The following is a 24,376-nucleotide window of genomic DNA, read 5'->3' as shown; positions in this document are numbered from 1 at the left end:
AGCTCAAATGCCCCCCCCCCCCCCCCCATAAAAAAAAGCTCACCACTCCTAATCCTCTGCCTCTTAAATTTCCCATCCTAGTACACATCTTCTCCACCCACCGTCAAATCCCCCCCCTCAGCACAAATTCCCCCAAATCCCCCCTTTCAGCACAATTTTTTGGCACCTCCCCAGCTCCCCCCAGCTCAAATGCCCCCTCCCCAACAAAAAAAAATCACCCCTCCCAATCTTCTATCTCTAAAATTTACCCTCATATTACACATCTCCCCCCCCCCCCCAGCCAGCACAAATTTCACCCAAATTTCACCCAAATCCCCCCTCCTAGCAAAAATCTTCTTGACCTCATCCCCCCCCCCCAAATTTCCCCTCCTAGAACCTTACTTACCCCTGCTGCGCCAAAATTCCCCCTTCCAACACAAATCCCCTCCCCTCTAATCTCCTTGTGCCCCCCACCTTAAATGATACCACAGAGCCCAGGGCAGCTTCCCCTAGGCACACTCATATACCTGGAAGTGCATTGCTATTTTTCACAACAAATTCAAGACAGAAGATGCTTTTTTTTTAGGTTATAGCTTAGGCACAAGTAACACCTTTTAATTCCTCATTATAACACCGCAAATCTTCACCTTTTGAGTTCAGGTCCACATTAAAATGAAAGAAAACCCTAACTATAGCTATGCTTAAAATGTTCCCTCCCCCTGCTCCTCCTACCTATCCTGTCTAACCCATATAAAAATAGATTTGTGTACTTACCTATTTTCTTTTTTTTTATTTTTTACAATTGAAAAAATTGAAAAAAGTACAATTTTTTTATTGAGCATAGAAAGAAATTGTACATGCGTGGTCCAGAGCAAAACAGGTACACAAGATCTGTAAATTTCAGCATATATAAACTCAGTACATTATACAAAACATCTTGCAGAATGACACCCCATTCGCCCATGCATTTAAATAACACCTTATCCATCAACATAAAGTACAGCCGTATAATCAATCGTCCAGGTCTTCAGAGAGGCAGGGTAAAAGTGTTTACAAGCCCTAGAATAGTCGGTCATACACCAGGTCTACAGGGGCTAGGCCGGGACATCCAACCATGGGGGCCATAACTTATCGAATTTGTCTCTTTTCCCCCTGTGTTGATAAATGAGCTTCTCCAATCGAATAGTGTCACCCATTTGGGTCATCCATTCCTGCAACGTGGGGGGCTCCGTGGATTTCCAGTGTCTCAGAATCAATTTTTTGGCCTGGAAGAGAGCTCTTGCTACAGCCTGTCTAGGGATATCTTCAATCAGAAGTATGTCTAGAATACCGAGCAGGCAGTGCTTGGGGTCAGCTGGGATCATAATCTGGAAGACCCTATTAAGCATGTCTAAGACCTGTTTTCAATATAAATGGAGCTTTGGGCATCTTCATAGGAGGTGTATCAAATCCCTGTGATCTCCACTGCATCTGGTGCCCACCCCCAATGCAGGCCAACCTGGCCGGTGTGTAGTAGACCCTCAAGAGGATATATAGTTACGACAGCCGCTGAGCCACGTCCAGAGAGCACTGGGGAACAGCCTGTAGGGCTTCCTCCCACTGCTCCTCTTCAAAGACTGCAACATCCCATTCCCACTGCGATCAGTGCTGCCAGTATTTTTACTGGCAGCCAGTAAAAAATTGGCACTTTTCTACTGCTTGTAAATGCCAGTGAAAGAAAAAGGTTGCCAGTAAAAAATATGGCTGTGATGCTTGGCCGAGACCATCCAAGTGCCTTCTACAGTGTGTTCAGACTGTTCCGGCAGTGTGTCGCGTGAAGTCATGGTGCAAGGGAATGGGGCAGCCAGAGCCTCATGTGCAGGTCTGTGGAACGGGAGGAAGGCAACCCGGGAGTGGACTGATGGGACCATCTGGCATAGAGAGAGGGTCACTGTGACTCCAGGGGGGAGGTGTCATGTCGGTGAATTGTCCTCACCATCTGTGCTGCTGCAAATGACTGTGAGAGTCAATTTTATGTGTGTGCGCCGCCCATTCTAATTTCTTGCCCTCCTGAGTCCTGTCCCTGAGCTACTTATTTACTATATCGAAAATAAAATAGGAAATATGTTTTTGCCTTAATATCTACCTTAAATCACTTTGCTAATTGCATATTGTACTTGTTTGTGGACTAAATTCTGAAATTTGCACTTAAAACTGTAATTTTGTAACTTTTGGATATGCCAGTAAAAACTTGACTGTGCCAGTAAATTTTGGGTGTCGTGTCGGTAAATTTCAATCTGGTGGGTTGGCAACATTGACTGCGATACCACCTTATGAGGCGAGTCCCCATGGAAAAGGTTGAGGAGCATGGCATAGCTGCAGGAGATAAATCCTTTATTGGTGGTGAGACCTCAAACAAGTAATTGAAGACGGAGGTAGAATCCAAGACCCATTGATCCCCTCCTCCCTGCGCCCTGACCGCATGCTGAAGCTGCATGTAGTAGAAGTGCATTGTGGAGGGGAGTCGAAAGGCCTCTCTAAGTTCCAAAAATGACCTCAGCTTCCCATCTCAGAAGATGTGGATCAAGTGAGAAATGCCAAAGTGTTTCCACTTTGTGCCGTAGTGCACTTTCACTATATCCGGAAAGTAGTTGTTATCCCAGATGGGGCTGTATTTGGTAAATCCATGTACACCCTGCATCATCCTGACCTTATTCCAAATTTTCTGCATAAGAACGTAGGTAAGGCAAAGTTTATTAGATTTGATAAAGTGCAGGGCTTCCAGACCATCCGCCACCCCGACCCCCTTATGAAACGAAGTAGTTTAGCAGAAGAGTCTACTAAGTTTAATTGCAGCTCTTGCGGGGGGGTGCACTACCCGCGCTATGTGCTGTAACTGTGAGGCTAAGTAATAGTGCCAGGGAGTGGGCAATGCCAGTCCACCAGCTTCTTTCGGACGCTGTAGCTGCTCTAATTTTATTCTAGCTGGTTTAGATTGCCAGATTAGGGATCTAAAGGTTGAGTTTATAATACAGGACTTTTTTAACCATGGGGGTATTGTGTAGTACATAGAGCATGTGGCATCATAATCATCTTTTATAAGATTTATCCGTCCCACCTGAGATAACTTTAGCCTGCTCTATATCTTAACCCGATCGTGACAGCGATTGAGTAAAGGGGTCAGATTAAGTCTGACATAGTCTGGCGGGTAGGGGGTAATCTGCATGCCTAGGTATCTAAAAGACCCAGAAAGCGGAATCACCTGTATGGTCAGTAAAGAGGGGTCAGGTGTCACATCCAACAACATAACGGTCATGATTTTTGACCAAACCGGAGAACTCCACAAACTCCCTTATCATCGTCATAGCCTCTCGTAGAGAAGTAGATGTGTCACCAAGGAACAGCATAGTATCATCGGCATACATCATTATTTTTTCATGAAGTTCCCCGTACCTAAATCCCTGTAAAATAGTATAAGCACGGATAAAGGCTTTATGGACAGGGCAAACAAAAGAGGGGACAGGGGCAGCCCCGCCTTGTACCCCTGTGTAGATTAAAGCTTGAGGATATCCTGCTACCCTACCAGATGGTTGCGACTGGGGCGCTATATAGTAGCTGTACCCAGGAAATGAACCGGTCTCCAAACCCAAATTTGCGCATGACTGCCCATATATTCCCATTCAATCTATCGAAAGCCTTGTGGGCATCAAGGGACAGTAATGTTCGGTCTCCGCTATTATCCGCTGGAGACTGCATATTGAGGAAAAGTCGTCGCAAGTTGATGGCTGTCAATTTTTGGGGCATAAATCGGGACTGGTCGAGGAGATTACTTTGTTTAAGCGCAGAGCCAGGACTTTCGCCAAAATTTTGACATTTTGCAAAAGGGATATAGGCCTATAAGATCCTGGATCAAGGGGGTCTTTATTTGGCTTCAATATTAATACAATATTGGCTCTGGTCATAGATTGGGGAAGAACACCCCTTTCCCTAGCATCATTAAGTACCTTCAGCAGTCTAGGAAGTGTGCACTCTGCATATTGTTTATAAACCTCTATGGGAAAGCCATCATCTCCTGGAACTTTGGAGTTGGGAAACACACTGGTCGCCACCTGCAATTTCTTCAAGGTCAAGGGGGCATCTAATTGTAGCCTGGAGGAGGCAGACATGCAGGGAAGTTGCACAGTAGTAAGATACTCAGTCAGGGAATCTATTGTATAGCTTTGTTTGGATTCATACAGGGAAGAATAGTAATCCACTAAAGTTTACATAATCTGGGATGGAGAATTAGTCACTTGTCCGGTATGTAGCGTAGCGCCTCAATGGAAGGTGACATTTGTTGGGCATGTGCAATTTTCTCTCATAGTTGACCAGTGTGCTCACCCTCCTCATAGAAAGCCAACCTGTCAAAAAATCTCTTTTTCTCCACTGCCAAAGCAATGATGCAGGCCAAGGGCCTCCTGGGCCGATAACCATGCCCAAATCTCTTTTTCTCCACTGCCAAAGCAATGATGCAGGCCAAGGGCCTCCTGGGCCGATAACCATGCCTCTCTAGTACTATCTGTTGGGTCATCAATGAAAGCTTTCTCCAAGTCACCTGCCATCCGTTCCATGTCCTCCCTCTGAGCATTTGTGTTATGCTTGATAGCTTGAATCTCCCTAATAAGGATCCTCTAAGCATAGCCTTACAAGCCTCCCAGGTGACATTGGTATTCACCTCATCTGTATGTATACACCAGAATTCTAGGATTTGTGATGCAATGTGCTCATGGGAGAGGAAGAGATGAAGCCAGAAGGCATTTAACTTCCACGGGGCCCTAGCTAGATCTGAGGGTAGGCCTACCTCCAACTGCACCACTAGAGGGGAGTGATCCGATACACTCCTGAGGGCATATGTAACCTCTGAAATATATCTTTCTGCAGCAAATGAACACAAAACACAGGCCTATACGAGACAATGAGGAGTAGCTCTTAGAAAAACAGGAGAACTGCTTCAGCCCCGGGTTTTTAGGCCGCCACGGATCCTTTCACCCCACCTCCTCTGTACATTTTTTCAGAGCAGTACGTTTAGTCCCCTGTCCACTGGGGGATGTTTATCTAAAGCAAGGTCTGTATAGCAATTAAAATCCCCAGGACATAAAGTGGTACCTCAGGATATTTTATTTGATATGCCAGCAGTGCTCTAAGAGTCTGATTATTATATGGAGGTGGTATGTAAACAAAAGCAAGAATACATTTAAGGGAGTATAAACGATATAATAAGTAAACGTACCTCCCCTCAGCATCTGTCACCGAATCAATCTCCTCATAATCTAGAGAGCTATGCACCAGTAGACATGTGCACTGACAAAAAATTTGTTAGTCTTCCTTTTCGTTTCATTCGTTTTTTTTTTTTTTTTTTGCTTTTTCGGAAATTCAAAAATTTGGAAATTTGGAAATTCGAAAATTCGGAATTCGGAAATTCTAAAATTTGGATTTTCAAATGTCCGAATTTCGAATTTTCGAATTCCGAATTTCCAAATTCCGAATTATCGGAATTAGAAAATTTGCAAATTCAAAAATTCGAAAATCCGAAAATTCGAAAATCTGATAAAAAGAAAGAAAAGAAAGAAAATTAGTAATATTCAAAATGATAACTAATTATTAAATTATAGGTATTGGAATTTCCTTTCAAATTTGGCTGTTTGTGAATGTAACAAATACAAATTTATCTGAAGTTACAAATATCCAGAATAACGAATGCCGCATCTAAACAAATGGAATGGAGCAAATTAATAATAAATAATAATAATAAAAAGCTTCTATTATTATTATTGTTATTTATTATTATTAGATCATTACGTTCCATTAGTCTAGATACGGCTTTCGTTATTTCAGATAAGTCGTAACTTTGGATAAATTTGTTCTCGTTACGTTCACTAACAGTCAAATTTGAAAGGAAATTCCAATACCTATTATTGAATATTTATTATTAGTTATTATTTCAGATTTTTGGGTTTTCGAATTTTCAGATTTTCAGTCTTATTTTTGAATTTTCAAATTTCCAAATGTTTGAATTTTCAAATTTATGAAATTTTCGAATTCCCTAATTTCGAATTTTCGAATTTCCGAAATTTTGAATTTCCGAAGTTCCAAATTTTGAATTGAATATTTATTGGTATTTAGTTATTATTTCAGATTTTTGGGTTTTCGAATTTTCAGATTTTCATTCTTTTGAATTTTCAGACTTTCTGTCTTTTTTTTGGATTTTCACATTTTCAAATTTTTTAATTTTCGAAAATTGAAACTTGGAATTTTCGAATTTCCTAATTTTGAATTTTCAAATTTCTCAAATTTTCGAACTTTTGAAATTTTCCAATTTTCGAATTCTGAATTTCCAAAATTCGAAAATTCGGAAATCTGAAAATTTGGAAATTCTAAATTTGGAAATTAGGAAATTCTAAATTCGGAAATTTGGAAATTCTAAATTCGGATATTTGAAATTCAGATATTCAGAAATTTCGGAATGAATGAATTTGTCAAAATTTGTTAAAAAACTAATTTGAAACGAATATGCACCCGTACACTCACACCCCTAGAATACGTAGTGTGATTGGAGTGGTACGCCCTCCCCACCCACCGGAAAACCCAAACGGGTTGTTCATTGGTCTCTGAGCTTGTCTGAGAGCGTTCTCATTGGCATCCAGCCACGCTGATGCTTTTTGGCAGCTTTCTGAAAGAAGTGGGCTTGCCCCCTGGAGGTAATTCGGAGTTTTGCAGGATACAGCATTGCATATGAAGCCTGCAGTTTCTGCAGGCATTTTTTACCATTAGAAAAAATGTGATCTGCTCCTCTGTACCCCGGCCAAAAAATCAGGGTAGAAGGAAACTTGTTCCTTTAAACTGTATGTTTCTTCATTCTCTGACCAGCCTTAGGATAATTTCTCTGTCCCTGTAATTCAGCAATCTCGCTAAAAGCGGTTCTCGGGGGATGTCCCAGTGGAGATGGCCTAGTAGGGACTCTGTGAGCTCTTTCCACTGCGTATACAGTGCCATGCAAAAGTATTCACCCCCTTGGCATTTTTCGTGTTTTGTTGCCTCACAACCTGGAATTAACATGGATTGTTTGAGGATTTGCATCATTTAATTTACAGAACATGCCCACAACTTTGAAGCTCTACTGACATCATCCACTGCCCTACTGACACCATCCACTGACCTACTGACACCATCCACTGACCTACTGACACCATCCACTGCCCTACTGACACCATCCACTGCTCTACTGACACCATCCACTGCTCTACTGACACCATCCACTGCTCTACTGACACCATCCACTGATCTACTGACAAAATCCACTGCTCTACTGACACCATCCACTGCTCTACTGACACCATCCACTGCTCTACTGACACCATCCACTGCTCTACTGACACCATCCACTGCCCTACTGACACCATCCACTGCCCTACTGACACCATCCACTGCTCTACTGACACCATCCACTGCTCTACTGACACCATCCACTGCCCTACTGACACCATCCACTGCCCTACTGACACCATCCACTGCCCTACTGACACCATCCTTTGCTCTACTGACACCGTCCACTGCCCTACTGACATCATCCATTGCTCTACTGACACCATCCACTGCCCTACTGACACCATCCATTGCTCTACTGACACCATCCACTACTCTACTGACACCATCCATTGCTCTACTGACACCATCCACTGCTCTACTGACACCGTCCACTGCTCTACTGACACCATCCACTGCCCTACTGACACCATCCACTGCCCTACTGACACCATCCATTGCTCTACTGACACCATCCACTGCTCTACTGACACCGTCCACTGCCCTACTGACACCGTCCACTGCTCTACTGACACCATCCACTGCTCTATTGACACCATCCACTGATCTACTGACAAAATCCACTGCTCTACTGAATATTTATATTTTATTCATAATTATTCATACAGTATTTAATAAAATAATCAATAATATATTGATATTTATATTAATAATTAATATTACATTATTCATATTAAAGCAGATCTTCACTGCATCTGAGCATCACAAAACACTATTAATACATTTTTAATGTTCAAAGCAAACTCCCCCATTCATCTATGTCTCCATGGCTTTATTTTGCTGAGAAATCACTTTGAAAAACACCCCCCTAGCATTGCCAGTGTTCTGCCGAGAAAGTTCCCCTCGGCAGATAAGGACCCCCCTCTACTGCGCAGGCGCAGCGCTTGCGCAGTAGGAACAACAAGGGAGCTGCCGAAAAGAGCCGAAGCTGAACACCTGAGTCACCTGTACACGGCGCCTGCATGCGAACACTATTTTAATAAAAAAGAGTTTGCAACAGGCCCCTCGCGGGCTCGCTGCGCTCGCCACGCTTCGGGCATGGCATATTATTATTCTAACTCTATGTCCACTTGGATGGTGGGGCTTTAGCGTGGACATAGGGTAGAATGTAGTGCGCAGGCGCCGTGTACAGCTGACTCAGGTGTTCAGCTTCGGCTCTTTTCGGCGGCTCCCTTGTTGTTCCTACTGCGCAAGCGATGCGCCTACGCAGTAGAGGGGGGGTCCTTATCCGCCGGGGGAACTTTCTTGGCAAGGCACCGGCAGTGGCCATCTTGAGTAAGGGCAGATGATTCGTGTAGCATTTACTTCCTGGAATCCATCTGCCATCCATCAAGCATGCAGGAGAGTGTGCTTAGTTGATAAAACCCCGCCTCCTCTTCTCCCATCCTGAAGACTCCTAGGATGTATGCAGGGCTGCTCTTAGAAAACACGGGGCCCCATACAGCCTACCTGATGGACCCCCCCGCGGCTGAAAGTGACTTGGATTTATCCGTCACTTTCTCTGCAGCCTCAGCTTCACAGATGAATGAATACGAAGCGCTCTGAGGCTTCCTGCTCATTCACAAACTGAAGCATAGTAAACACAGTGATTAGAGGATTTGTGTTGGGAGGGGTGATTTTTTCTTTTGAGGGGGGGGGGGGGTTGTGCTGGGGGGGATTTGGGGGATGGGGGGCACAAATTTTAGTGGGGCTCAGTTTTCTGGGGGGGATTTTTGCTCACCCTTAATGCTCATGCATCTTGGAGGGGCGCAGTTTGGCATGTTTAGCCTGGGTTCTAGATTACCTTGTCCCGACGCTGGGTTTCGGCATAGACCACACTTTCTCAACCTTTTCAACACAGAGGAACCCTTTCCAAAACTTTCCAGTCTCAGGGAACCACTACTAAGTGTTACTATATCTACAACTCATGATACATTAGTGTGACGGACAGTGGGAAGAATGCCATTTCAGAGATTTACAACCACTTTAAGGTCTTGAGAATGCAAGTATTTTAATTTATTTTTGTTCTTTGAATTGGTCTCGAAGGTCTTTTTTTCAACCTGACTCTGCAATTTAAACATAAAATCAAAGACTCTGAAAATGAGGAATAAGAGAAGTCAGCTCTTTCTGGAAGAATATCGGGAACTTCTCGCTGATCGCTGCTCTTTCTCCTCCATTTCCTTTCTATATCCCTGATGTCCATTCTGTGGACCTTTGCTGCTTCTCGTGTGGCCCTCGTCAATGTTTTCTCTGGCCAGCTGCTGAATCAGACCCAGCGAAGGAAAACTCTTCATTAGACCGGTTCCTGCTATATAGATGGCTTGATTTCATTCCTTCACATCGTGTTCTTTTTCTGAGCCTTCCAATCCATTTTCTCTTTTTATGTGTTTATTTTTTTTTCTGAGCTTTTGTAATGGATCGTGTGCTGTGAGGAATAATAAATGTGGTGCTAGTAATTTGTAAGAGGTCTGTAGGGAGCACAGATGAGGGTACAGAAGGGGCTGTAATTGCAGTGATCTCTATCAGTCTGTTGTAGAATATCTGAAGTCTCTGACATCTACCATAGCATATCTTCCAATGATTGGCCACTTCTGTGTCACGTGCTCAGTTTTCAACCACTCAAGTAGTCTCTGACCTTCTCCTGTACTATGTTTGCAGTCTCTGACCATCTCCTGTATTATGTCTGCAGTCTCTCCTGTATTATGTCTGCAGTCTCTGACCATCTTCTGTAGTATGTCTTCAGTCTCTGATCATCTCTTGTACCATGTCTGCAGTCTCTGACTATCTTCTATATCATGTCTGCAGTCTCTGATCATCTCCTGTACTTTGTCTGCAGTCTCAGACCATCTCCTGTATCATGTCTGCAGTCTCTGACCATCTCTTGTATCATGTCTGCAGTCTCTGACCATCTCTTGTATCATATCTGCAGTCTTTGACCATCTCCTGTATCATGTCTGCAGTCTCTGACCATCTCCTGTAACATGTCTGCAGTCTCTGACCATCTCTTGTATCATGTCTGCAGTCTCTGACCATCTATTGTATCATGTCTGCAGTCTCTGACCATCTCTTGTATCATGTCCATCTTCTGTAGTATGTCTTCAGTCTCTGATCATCTCTTGTGCCATGTCTGCAGTCTCTGACTATCTTCTACATCATGTCTCCAGTCTCTGATCATCTCCTGTACTTTGTCTGCAGTCTCAGACCATCTCCTGTATCATGTCTGCAGTCTCTGACCATCTCCTGTATCATGTCTGCAGTCTCTGACCATCTCTCGCATCATGTCTGCAGTCTCTGACCATCTCTCACATCATGTCTGCAGTCTCTGACCATCTCCTGTATCATGTCTGCAGTCTCTGACCATCTCCTGTATCATGTCTGCAGTCTCTGACCATCTCCTGTATCATGTCTGCAGTTTCTGACCATCTCCTGTATCATTTCTGCAGTCTCTGACCATCTCCTGTATCATGTCTGCAGTCTCTGACCATCTCTTGTATCATGTCTGCAGTCTTTGACCATCTCCTGTATCATGTCTGCAGTCTCTGACATCTCCTGTATCATGTCTACAGTCTCTGACCATCTCCTGTATCATGTCTGCAGTCTCTGACCATCTCCTGTATCATGTCTACAGTCTCTGACCATCTCTCACATCATGTCTGCAGTCTCTGACCATCTCTCGCATCATGTCTGCAGTCTCTGACCATCTCCTGTATCATGTCTGCAGTCTCTGACCATCTCCTGTATCATGTCTGCAGTCTTTGATCATCTCCTGTACTATGTCTGCAGTCTTTGACCATCTCCTGTATCATATCTGCAGTCTCTGACCATCTCCTGTATCATGTCTGTAGCCTATGACCATCTCCTGTATCATGTCTGTAGCCTCTGACCATCTCCTGTATCGTGTCTGCAGTCTCTGACCATCTCTTGTATCATGTCTGCAGCCTCTGACCATCTCCTGTATCATGTCTGCAGTCTCTGACCATCTCTTGTATCATGTTTGTAGTCTCTGACCATCTCCTTTATCATGTCTGTAGCCTCTGACAATCTCCTGTATCATGTCTGCAGTCTCTGACCATCTCTTGTATCATGTCTGTAGCCTCTGACCATCTCCTGTATCATGTCTGTAGCCTCTGACCATCTCCTGTATCATGTCTGCAGTCTCTGACCATCTCTTGTATCATGTCTGCAGTCTCTGACCATCTCTTGTATCATGTCTGTAGCCTCTGACCATCTCCTGTATCATGTCTGCAGTCTCTGACCATCTCTTGTATCATGTCTGTAGCCTCTGACCATCTCCTGTATCATGTCTGCAGTCTTTGGCCATCTCTTGTATCATGTCTGCAGTCTCTGACCATCTCCTGTATCATGTCTGTAGCCTCTGGCCATCTCCTGTATCATGTCTGCAGTCTCTGGCCATCTCTTGTATCATGTCTGTAGCCTCTGACCATCTCCTGTATCATGTCTGTAGCCTCTGACCATCTCCTGTATCATGTCTGCAGTCTCTGACCATCTCTTGTATCATGTCTGTAGCCTCTGACCATCTCCTGTATCATGTCTGTAGCCTCTGACCATCTCCTGTATCATGTCTACAGTCTCTGACCATCTCTTTTATCATGTCTGTAGTCTCTGACCATCTCCTGTATCATGTCTGTAGCCTCTGACAATCTCCTGTATCATGTCTGCAGTCTCTGACCATGTCTTGTATCATGTCTGCAGTCTCTGACCATCTTCTGTATCATGTCTGCAGTCTCTGATCATCTCCTGTACTATGTCTGCAGTCTTTGACCATCTCCTGTATCATGTCTGCAGTCTCTGACCATCTCTTGTATAATGTCTGTAGCCTCTGACCATCTCCTGTATCATGTCTGCAGTCTCTGACCATCTCCTGTATCATGTCTGCAGTCTCTGACCATCTCTTGTATTATGTCTGTAGTCTCTAACCAATGCTACAGCACACCACTCTCATATTAGAATGTTTTTCTCAGCACACTGTTACCAATCCCATCTTCCTTATCTGGATGTCCCCACAGACTGTTCTTCTAGACACACTGATGCCCAGTCAGGTCCAGGGGGGATTCCCATGTGCCAGGAACCCCTTCTGTCACATCCCCCAGTCTGCTGTACCACTTAAAGTGCATCTGAACTCCAAGGGAATACTTGCTTATAGGAAAGATTCAGAAATATTATTTGTTCCTCAGCAGAACCCTATAAAGCTTTCTGTTTGTCCTGAATTTCTTTAAAAAAAATTATCAGTGCACTTCCTGGTATATGAGTGTGCCTAGGCACCCCTGTTCCGTAGCCTTGGCTGTATATGTGCAATGTGAAATCTAAGGCACGTTTGCCTCTGGCCCCCAGTCTCAGCAGATTGGGAGGGAGATTTGATGAGGTTCACTATTGTGCTGCTCAGTTTTCTCTTTGCTGGAAGCTCTGACATGAGGAAGCAAAGCCCCGCCTCTACTAAAATGGCCGCCTCCATACACACATTAAAGAATAAGGCATGGAAAGTCAGTTAGGCCTCATGCACACCGGGGCTTTTTTAAAACATTTTTCTCCTGGCAAGAGAAAAGCAGCTTCAAAAACATGCTTGAGCCGCATTTTTGCAAACTTGTTTAGGAGCATTTAGGCACTTCAAGCACACAGAGCATGTATTTGTTTAACCAGTTCCCGCCTGGCCTATAGCAAAATGACGGCAGGGAGGTGGTTTAGTTATCCTGGCTGGGCGCCATATGACGTCCTGTCAGGATGTGCCGACCACGTGGCTGCATAGCGGCGCGATCTGTTACCAGCCGTGTTCGCGGGACACAGCCCATTACTGATCAGTGTATCGGCTCGCTGCCGGTACCATGTGACCACCGTGATGAATCACAGCAGGTCACATGACAGTTGTACACAATGGATGGCTTCCTTTCAAGCCATCAAATGTGTACAAATGTGTTGCTAGCTGTGATTGGTCAATTCGATCACATGCAGGGGCGGCCCGTCCATTTTGGGTGCACGGGCGCTGCCCCTCCCCCATCCATGCCCTGCATCCCCTCCCTATCCATGTGCCCGGCCCGACTCCTTTCAGGACACCGGGTGCATGAATTCCTATGGCGGGGGTGGGCGGGGGGGGGGGTGTTTTTTCCAGCACTGATTATAACCAGAGGCTCTAATAGGCTTCAAAATAGGGTGGGCTCGGGGCAGAGAGTATTGCATCCGAAGCCCACCCAGGAGTGTTGCAACAGCGAATAAATATTCACTGTTGCAACACTGATCCTGATACCCATCATCCGATTGGCTAAAAGGACAGGCGCTCCTATTGGACACCTAAGAGGAGGGGAGGAGACGCACGGCAGAAGCGAGGAGGAGAAGAGCCGTTGGCTGATGTCTGGATGCCCGCCGATGCCCAATCACCGCCGCTGCCTGATCCCCGCCGCTGCCTGTTGCCCCATTTCCTGCTGCTCCTCAGATGCCCGATCCCCACCGCTGCTTGGTGCCCGATCCCCGCCGCTCCTTGGTGCCCCGATCCCCACCGCTCCTCGGTGCCCCTATCTCCGCCACTCCTTGGATACCTGCCGATGCCCGTTCCCTGCCAATGCCCGCTGCCTAGATGGGGTAAGTGTCAGTGGACCGACCGGCAGACAGCAGGGTGGGGGGGGGGAATGGGGGGTTTGAGGTGCCACGGGGGGGTGATTGTTTGCCCCCTCCCAAACAAAAACCCACCAGCCACCACTGATCACATGGTACAGACAGGGCCAATCACAGCCCACCTGTACCATTTGATTAGCTTTGACCAATCACAGTTAATCACAACAAAACAGACTGAACTAATCAGTTTCATTCAGTAAAATGCTTGCTTATAGCAATATAATACATTGTAATACATTGCTATAGGCAAACATAATGTTAAGAAAAAAAGAAATCCTGATCACTTCCACAGAGTAGTACGATGTTACTATGGTAACATTATATTGCTCTGGTCACAGTGTGTGAAACAAAATCCTAAAAAAAAAAATTTTTAAATGCAATAATAAAAAAATTATAACATTTTTTTTCGTACTGTCACCAGTCAGTGTCCCTAATGACACCAGTTATATGATGTACCGCACTGGTCATAATATGGGGGAAAAAAATTGGAATTTTTTTTTTCTTCATTTTACAAAAAATGATTACAAAAAAATGAAGACTTCAAAAAACTCGCTATGCCTCTTACTAAATACCTCAGACGGTATACTTTCCAAAAAGGGATCATTTGGGGGGTATTTGTACATTTTCAGGCCTCAAGAAATTAGATCGGCCGTCAGTAGATCAGGATTGATCAATTCTCAGATATATCCCATAGTTTGTGGACTAAATAATGTACACGGATTTGGGTTATTTTCACCACAGCAAAGTAGCTTAATACATTTTAGGCTAAATTTATGAAGAACAATTATTTATTTGCAAAATTATATAACAGAAACAAAAAAAACAAAAAAAGTGTTTTTTTTTCTTTTTTTTTTTTTTTTTTTTTTTTTACATTTTCATTTTTTTTTTCTGTTCAAAAAAATTTTAAAATCCAGCGGTGATTAAATACCACCAAAAGAAAGCTTTTTTTTGTGTGGAAAAAAAGGAGAAAAATGTATTTTGTTTACAGTGTTGTATGACCGCGCAATTGTCATTCAAAATGTAAGAGCGCTGAAAGCTGAAAATTGGCCTGGGCAGGAAGGGGGGGTGAAAGTGCCCGGGATTGAAGTGGTTAATTGGTCAGAATATTATAAAATAATATATTATTAATTTGCACTCGGTTGCACCTGTAGGTGTGAACCAAGTCTAAAAAAAAAAACAGGAAAGTATTTTTCATTCTTTCCTTAAAATGATAGAGATTAACATTAGCTAAAAAAGATGACAGGCATATAGAGTACAATACAGTAGAATACATCAAGATGTGTTTCCATAGAAGCCTTTGGGAGATGGCAATCTTTTATAGATGTCGTTGCAAAGCCATTCTAAAGGAATAAATTGATTTTTTATTAGGTTGCTTTACATCTGCGCTGTAGACCAGAGATAAAAAAAAAAAATTCTATAGATAGTGCTAAGAATTCATGGCTGTACTGATTTACAAAGAAAAAAAAATGAGATGCAGATTAGTTGTCCAAACAGTAGGTCTCCGAACTTCCTAAACAAGGGCCAGCATACTGTCCTTCAGAGTTTAGGGGGGCTGAGCTGTGGCCAGTAGGGTAGAAAATGTCCTGGCATCAGTGGGAGTAAACCATTCCCCATCTTTGGTGTCAGTGGGAGGACTAGTGCCTCTTTATTAGTATCAGTGGAAGGAATAGTGTCCCATCGTTGGTGTTATTGAGAGGAATTGTGTCCCATTGTTGGTGTCTTTGGGAGGAATAGTGCCTCATTTTTGTTATCATTGCAAGGAATAGTGCCCCATCATTGGTGTCATTGGGAGGAATAGTGCCCCATAATTGGTGTCATTGGGAGAAAAAGTGTCCCATCATTGGTGTCATTGGGAGGAATAGTGTCCCATCATTGGTGTCAGTAGAAGGTATGAGTGCCCCATCATTGGTGTCATTGGAAGGAATAGTGCCCCATCATTGGTGTCATTGGGAGGAATAGTGTCCCATCATTGGTGTCAGTAGAAGGAATGAGTGCCCCATCATTGGTGTCATTGGAAGGAATAGTGCCCCATCATTGGTGTCATTGGGAGGAATAGTGCCCCATCATTGGTGTCATTGGGAGGAATAGTGCCCCATCACTGGTGTCATTGGGAGGAATAGTGCCCCATCATTGCTGTCATTGGGAGGAATAGTGCCTCATTGTGACGGGGGTCACTTTGGGCAGGGGGCTTGTGGAACCCAGGTTACCTTGGAGAGCACTAAATGCTGTTTTGTTGAAAATCAGTATAGCGCTACCTCCGAAGGAGACGCTAAGTAGGTGCTCAGGGTCAGCGCCAGGACAAGGGGTGGGCAGAAAGGGTTGCTGCCCTGGGCACTGTGGTATCATGTGAGGTGGGGGGGGGCACCACAAGGAGATTGTGAGGGAGGGGATTTGTGTTGGAAAGGGGTATTTTGTTGGCAACAGGGGGTAAGTATTGCTCTAGTTGGGGATATTTGAGGGGGGGTGGTGCTAAGAGTGGTGATTTAGGGGGATTTGTGTTGGGAGGGGGAATTTGGAGGGCAACAGGAGGTAAATATTGCTCTAGCTGGAGACATTTGGGAGGGGTGCCAAGAGTGGTGATTTTGTTTCTTTCTCCAGCAAAAACATTTTAATGAATGGGAAAACACAGGTCATTTACTTGCTATGATAGCTAGGGCCCAACAGGGCATTACACATATTGATGCTATCCAGAACACGGCAGGCGACACGTTTACTGATCAGACTCGTGTCCCTGAGGTGTTCTCGGATCTCTTTAAGGATCTGTACACGTCTAAGGTACACCCCACAAAAGAGGAGCTGGACCGATTTTTGGACCAGTGCTCTATCCCTCAGTTATCACAACAGGGCCACGCTGCCCTTAATAAACCACTAACTTTAGAGGAACTTACTTTAGCGGTGGCACAAATGCCGAACAACAAATCACTGGGTTCTGATGGTCTGCCCACAGAAACATATTGGAAATATGGTGACATTCTTTTACCTACCTTACTAACAACCCTAAATGATGCCCTCCAAGTAGGCGGTCTGCCCACCTCTATGAATGGGGCTATCATAGTAGTCATCCCAAAACCTGGTAAGGACCCGTTACAAACCGACTCATAAAAACCTATTTCGCTTCTTAACGCGGATGTGAAATTATTGGCCTGAGTACTGGCCACTAGACTTTCGGGAGTTGTGGCGGATTTGGTCCATGTGGACCAATCTGGCTCCATCCCCTCCCCACCCAATCCACGGCACTAAATATCCGTAGGTTATTCCTTAACACTCAGATCCCAGTCAACAACCCCAATAAGAGGGCCGTCTTTTCCCTCGACGCTGCCAAAGCTTTTGACAGCGTAGAATGGAAATACCTGTGGGAGGTGTTGCATCGATTCGGATTGAGGGATATATTTATTTATTGGGTGCAGTTGTTGTACGCTGCCCCCACAGTTAGAGTGAGGATTAATGAATTAATGACACCCTATCTGAGGCATTTCCTTTATTCCGTGCCCATTATCGCCCCTGCTGTTTGCCCTGGCGCTGGAACCTCTAGCGGCTATGGTGCGGCCCTCTCCTGACATAGTGGGCTTCCAGCGTGGTCAAAACGAGGAAAAAATCTCATTGTACGCGGATGATACACTACTGTACTTGGGAGACACTGGGGATTCTCTAAGGGCAGTGATGTCCCTAATTGACCAGTTCGGGCAGCTATCGGGCTTTGCCATTAGCTGGCATAAATTAGCTCTCCTACCATTAGACCCTCTATTGACTCCTCTACCAGAGGATCTCTCACATATACAAGTTGTTACCTTGTTCAAATATTTGGTTATAGTGGTGACCAAAGACCCAGGGGACTACATCACACTGAACCTAAAACCGATATTGAGGAAATTTCAGCAAAAACAAGCTAGCTGGAGTAGGCTACCACTATCAGTAACCGGGCGTGTAAATCTTATCAAGATGATCTGGGCACCACAACTACTGTACATTTTACATAACGCACCAATCTGGGTACCACACTATTGGTTCCGACGGATTGACTCGCAATTCAGGGCGGAGTGGAGTGGCACTTATTAAGCTTGCCACTCTGCAACTCCCAAAAGATCAAGGCGTAATGGCTGTTCCGCACCCTCAAATGTATTATTCTGCAGCCCAGTTACAACATTTCACGGGGTGGGACCTTGCAACGGTCAGGGACCCCTCCAGGAGTCTTCTTATTGGCCTGGATGTAGCTTACACCGCCCTGTCCCATATGGAAATGGGATTCCCCAACACCCCCTTTAATTGCCCCTCGACTCAGCTACTCATGAAAATATGGAAGGGAGTAAAAAAAAAATACAATTGGAGTGATGGGTTATACGCGTCAAACCTCCATCTGGCGCAATCGCTTCTACGCAGATCTTTCTAAGGTTCCCAGGCATCCAATTTGGGAGAGAGTGGGGATTAAATTCCTATATCAAATTCTGGATGGATCCACACTGAAGCCATACTCTCAATTGCTAAGGGAATTCCCCATTATCAATATGTTCAACTACACTATGTTCTGAGATGCCAAGGTAATTACTTTAATATGAAACTAGACGACTCAGCATTCCTGGAGTCTATATTCATTGAACCCAAGAAGAAAGGGATCATCTCAAGAATCTATACTCATCTACTATCACATATACAAGCTCCTGACCTTTTACCATGTAGAGAGAAGTGGGAAAGTGATGTTGGCCCTATTGATGGGGAACAATGGGAGCAGATTTTGGAGGTGGGACCACAAGTGTCAGTATCTGCAGCACGAAGACTATCCTATCTGTTCATATTGCATCGTGTGTATCGTACGCCGGTGCAGTTGCACAAATGGGGCAGGAGGGACACCCCTATTAGCCCAAAGTGTCAAGTCCATTCAGGAGATCTTATCCATATGCTCTGGAGATGTCCTAAACTGGTGAGGTACTGGAGCTCCATTGTTGCCAAAATCAATAGCATTTTCCAGGTGCAGTTGGAGGTGGACCCACTGACGTGCCTAATGGGGAGCTTTAATGAGGAACTGTACACCCCTTTGGTGTGCATTGCCCTCACGAGGCTCCTATATATAGCCAGAAAGCTGATTGCCCGTCTTTGGCAAATGCACCTAAAATAACACAATGGATCCAACAGGTTAAAACCACCCTTATCCGGGAAAAAAATACGTACCATCACAGGAAATCACCAAGAAAATTCTACGGTATATGGCAGAGCTGGCTGAACTCACCAGATGTGGCACCACCACAACTGGCATTAGATAGACTACTACTGGGATAGCAGCCTTGGCACAGGGACTCCTGATAAATATATGGCAGAACGGGCAGTCTATTGGAGGAGGTCTACTGGTAACTTAATGTTATTACCACTACACACATTGCCGATGAAGTTGAAGAGAGATATTTTATTTTATGATTTGCTTTTCTTTTTTCCAGATATTTTTTCTTTTTACTGTTTTTCTGTTGTTGGTTGCACCCCCTTTGGTTACAGGTGCTGAGAGAGCTTTGGGTATTATACAATGATTTCTATGATATGGAATTGGCAGGATGGTTAGACATCTTCGAATACCTATAGATTGTTTAGCATACACATAATCAGGGCTTTTTTTCAGGGGGAACTTGGTGGAACTCAGTTCCACCACCTCTGGCTCAGACCCTTTGGTGCCTGCTCACCACAATCACTTGTAAACACAGAAGTCTGGTTTCTGTGTTTACAAGTGACAGCTCTGCACTCTGTATGTAATGCAATACTGGTATTTAATGCCCCTTTATAACCCGTCTACTGTTTGTGAAATATGACTATACCCACTATTTAAAGTGATTTGGAGGGTGTGTGTGGGGGGAGGGGTTTTGGGGGGTCGTGGTTGAGTTCTAGCACCTATTGTTTGAGAAAAAAAGCCCTGCACATAATACTGTTGTGCATTGATTGTATACCTGTGCAATTATACCTTGTAGTGCCTTGTGTTCTCATCAATAAAAACCTTTTTTGTTGATTAACAACAAAAAAAAAAAGAATAAAATAGACTGAGTACTTCAGGACACCGGACACAATGACCCCTTTAACCACTTCAATACTGGGCACTTTCACCCTCTTCCTGCCCAGGCCAATTTTCAGCTTTCAGCGCTGTCACACTTTCAATGACAATTGCCCGGTCATGCTACACTGTACCCATAAGAAATTTTTATAATTTTTTTCTCACACAAATAGAGCTTTCTATTGGTGGTATTTAATCGCCACTGTTTTTTTTTGTTTTTTTTGCTAAATAAACAAAAAAAGACCAAAGATTCCCAAAAAACTAATTTTCTTTGGCATGCATTAAAAAGGAGATCAACTCCAGAGATAAAACGATAATTCTCCCGCTCTACAAGACTCTGGTCCAGCCGCACCTGGAGTATGCGGTCCAGTTCTGGGCACCAGTCCTCAGGAAGGATGTACTGGAAATGGAGCGAGCACAAAGAATGGCAACAAAGCTAATAAAGGGTCTGGAGGATCTTAGTTATGAGGAAAGGTTGCGAGCACTGAACTTATACTCTCTGGAGAAGAGACGCTTGAGAGGAGATATGATTTCAATATACAAATACCGTACTGGTGATCCCACAATAGGGATAAAACTTTTTCGCAGAAAGGAGTTTAACAAGACTCGTGGCCACTCATTAAAATTAGAAGAAAAGAGGTTTAACCTTAAACTACGTAGAGGGTTCTTTACTGTAAGAGCGGCAAGGATGTGGAATTCCCTTCCACAGGCGGTGGTCTCAGCGGGGGGGCATCGATAGTTTCAAAAACTATTAGATAAGAACCTGAATGACCGCAACATACAGGGATATACAATGTAATACTGACACATAATCACACACATAGGTTGGACTTGATGGACTTGTGTCTTTTTTCAACCTCACCTACTATGTAACTATGTAACTACCATATGTAACTATGTAACTATCATATGTAACTACCGGTATGTAACATGCGCAGTAGGGAACTGGCTGTACAGCCGAAAGGCTTCACTGCTGGGTTCCCTCACCAGAAATGGCGGCGGCTGCACCCAACAGCCAATCCGAAGATCGGCTGGGGTGCCGACATCACGAACTCCGTGGACAGGTAAGTGTCCATATATTAAAAGTCAGCAGCTGCAGTATTTGTAGCTGCTGAATTTTTCGTGGGGTGGGCGGAACTCTTTAATGGTAATTTTTTTTTTTACTTTACACATTACATTATTTTTCATTACATTTCTTGAAGCAAAGAGTAGTATGTCTTATTTTTATTTATTTATTTATTTTGTTTTTTGTTTTTTGTTTGCCATCTTGTTTGATAATCCCTACCTAATACCTAATGTTTAGGGGGTGTAAATCGTTAAAATAAAAAAGCTCTTCAGAATCGCGATCTTTATCCTAAGCAAAAAAATCGTGATTCTCATTTTATCCAGAATCGTGCAGCTCACTACACAATGAATGGCATGAATCATAGCCATTCATTGTGTACAATTGTCATGTGATCTGCTGTGATTGGTCACAGCGATCACATGGTACCCGCAGCGGGCCGGTACACTGATCTGTCATCCGCTGTGGAGTACAATGAGCCAGAACTAAATGAATCCAATCCAGGTGCCTATCTAGGAGGGCGATACACCAGCAAAGCCGGCCAATATAACCCTAAAAGATCTCCAACAATGTCCTACCGACTTGGGCTACACTCACATAAATTGGTGGTTATTGGGAATATTTTATTAGATTTAGGCAGGTAGGGAAGATATTTGCCCACAATACACATTATGACGCCAGTGCTGGGACTTGTTCTTAGTCAATAACATTGGGAATAAACAGCCTTTAGTTGCGCATTAACAAAAGAAACGTCTTTTTTTCATAATTATTGCATTTTGCGGGGAAATTTTCTGTTCCACAAGTGATCTCGGAATGACAAGTAATTACGGAGTGTATTCTTCCAGACAAATGAGTACATATTTCTGAGCTCTGCTGAAGCACAAATAACACGATGATTATTTAATTGTCCTTAAATCACGATAATGGCATCTTACGGCCTGAATCTTCACAAACACATTTATTAATAACAGGAGCTTGCAGGGAGATTAATAAAATGATATTGTCGCAGGATAAAGGGGATAACGTTTAAGAAATGAAAGTTTTAATGCAATACGGAGACTCGCAGGACGTCTTTATTTTCTGCATTACATTTTACAGCATTGGGAATCTCTCTGCAGAAACTGCTGGTCCCTTAATCCTCCTCCATCCTGCTGAAGGATGTGCTGGACCCTATAAGTGTGCGTCCCCTAGCAGCCACTCCGACCCCTTCAGACTGCACACGTGCAGTGTGGTTCCTCCGTCTCTATCCGTGGCAGCTATTTCTTTTCTTTGTACCAATACTGTGAAATTCAATAAACAGAATTGAAAAAAAAGAAAGGAGAGAGAGGGGTGGGAGCAGCATAGAAACATAGAAGTGGTCCATCACCAGCAGGAGGAAGGAGGTCCTGATTCCTCCATATAAATCTTTATATGACTAGAGGGGTCTCCAGCAGGAGGAAGGAGGTCCTGATTCCTCCATATAAATCTTTATATGACTAGAGGGGTCTCCAGCAGGAGGAAGGAGGTCCTGATTCCTCCATATAAATCTTTATATGACTAGAGGGGTCTCCAGCAAGAGGAAGGAGGTCCTGATTCCTCCATATAAATCTTTATATGACTAGAGGGGTCTCCAGCAGGAGGAAGGAGGTCCTGATTCCTCCATATAAATCTTTATATGACTAGAGGGGTCTCCAGCAAGAGGAAGGAGGTCCTGATTCCTCTATATAGATCTTTATATCACTAGAGAGCATAGCTCCCAACTGTCCCTGATTTGAAGCAATGTCCCTCTGTCCCTCTTTCCCCCTCATTTGTCCCTCATTTTGGTCTGATCTATATAGTTGCATATGAAATGCACTTTTTATCTTTCAAAAAGTGTTTCCCAGTGCTAAACCTTTCATCTAATTTCTAAATTGCTGCATTTGTAAATTTTAACAGCCAGTATAAAGGAATAGTAGTGGTAAAAAAAAAAGCCCTTGTGGATTTAATGAACCTTTTTTTGGTTAATTCTCCTTTAAGGGGGTTTGGCATGGGGCGTGTCCTATGCCTACCTATGTTTGCTAGTAGGTGTCCCTCATTCCCATCTCAAAATGTTGGGAGGTATGCTAGAGGGATCACAATCTTTATATCACCAAAGGGGTCTCCAGCAGGAGGAAGGAAGTCCTCATTCCTCTATATAGATCGTTATATCACTAAAGGGGTCTCCAGCAGGAGGAAGGAGATCCTGATTCCTCTATATAGATCTTTATATCACTAGAGGGATCACCAGCAGAGGAAGGAGGTCCTGATTCCTCTATATAGATCTTTATATCACTGGAGGGATCACCAGCAGAGGAAGGAGGTCCTGATTCCTCTATATAGATCTTTATATCACTAGAGGGATCACCAGCAGAGGAATGAGGTCCTGATTCCTCTATATAGATCTTTGGCTCACAACCTGGATTTAACATGGATTGTTTGAGGATTTGCATCATTTAATTTACAGAACATGCCCACAACTTTGAAGATTTTTTTTACTTTTTTTATTGGAGTGTGGTCATCTAGCATATTGAGTAATAATTTCTCAGAAATAAGCACGTGCACCCAGAAAGAGTGCACCCACCTGAAGCGGTATTCTGCTTATACCTAAAGAGAAGAATCTGCAGGGTGCAAGGTTGTAACACATTTTGCTAAAAATCCTTCCAATGTATTTAGTTGACCATCTGAAAATGAATATACACGTATTGTGTTTTCCAGGACCCCCGTATATGCAGGTGACTATAGAAGATGTGCACGCCAACTGTGGGGAGACGGCACAGTTTGACGCAGTTATAGACGGAAGCCCCCCACTTACCGTTACCTGGTACAAGGTGAGTGCAAGGACACCCCACAGTCTCTGCAATGCCAGGATCCTCTCGATGTCCACTCCATACATACTGTCATTATTTATCTAAATGAAAATATTAATACATCAGAGGGGTCAGTATGAAGATCCTGTTTCAAGAATAGTGTATGTGTTGGTCACATGATAAAATGAGAGGAATGTAGAATTCAGATTAACTTGCGTAGGAGAACAGCATTACAGGAGAGAGTGTGAGAACAGCGTTACAGGAGAGAGCATCGAGAGCAAAAAAAAGTCCTTCCTGTGCAGAATATGCAAGCATAGCCAATTACCGACTGCAATATAAACAGTATATATATAGTGAAGTTTGCAAGTGGTTTACCTGGATTATGGCTGAAGATATCAGCCATAACCCCAGTATTTTTTTGTCATGGCTATCTCATTAAAATGGTCCGAGTGGCCAATTAGCTCAGTAAGCCTGAGAAACACTGGCGGGAGGTGGAGAACGTCCCCTCCCGCCTCTCACCGGTTTTTCTCTGGCCTAGCATTTTTACCAGTGTGCCCGAGA

At 43.9% G+C, this 24,376-nt stretch overlaps 1 protein-coding gene across 1 annotated transcript in view; it reads left to right on the top strand.

Moving 5' to 3' along the window:
• Positions 1–24,376, top strand: part of LOC141145753 (obscurin-like) — a 131,030-nt gene that overhangs the window by 19,956 nt on the left and 86,698 nt on the right. The window contains 1 exon segment of the mRNA XM_073632635.1: positions 23,724–23,836. Within this exon segment, the coding sequence (XP_073488736.1) occupies positions 23,724–23,836 (113 nt within the window).

This window comes from Aquarana catesbeiana, linkage group LG05 (genome assembly GCF_042186555.1).
Source record: "Aquarana catesbeiana isolate 2022-GZ linkage group LG05, ASM4218655v1, whole genome shotgun sequence".
Classification (NCBI taxonomy): Eukaryota; Metazoa; Chordata; class Amphibia; order Anura; family Ranidae; genus Aquarana; species Aquarana catesbeiana.
This window is presented reverse-complemented; position numbering and strand designations above follow the sequence as displayed.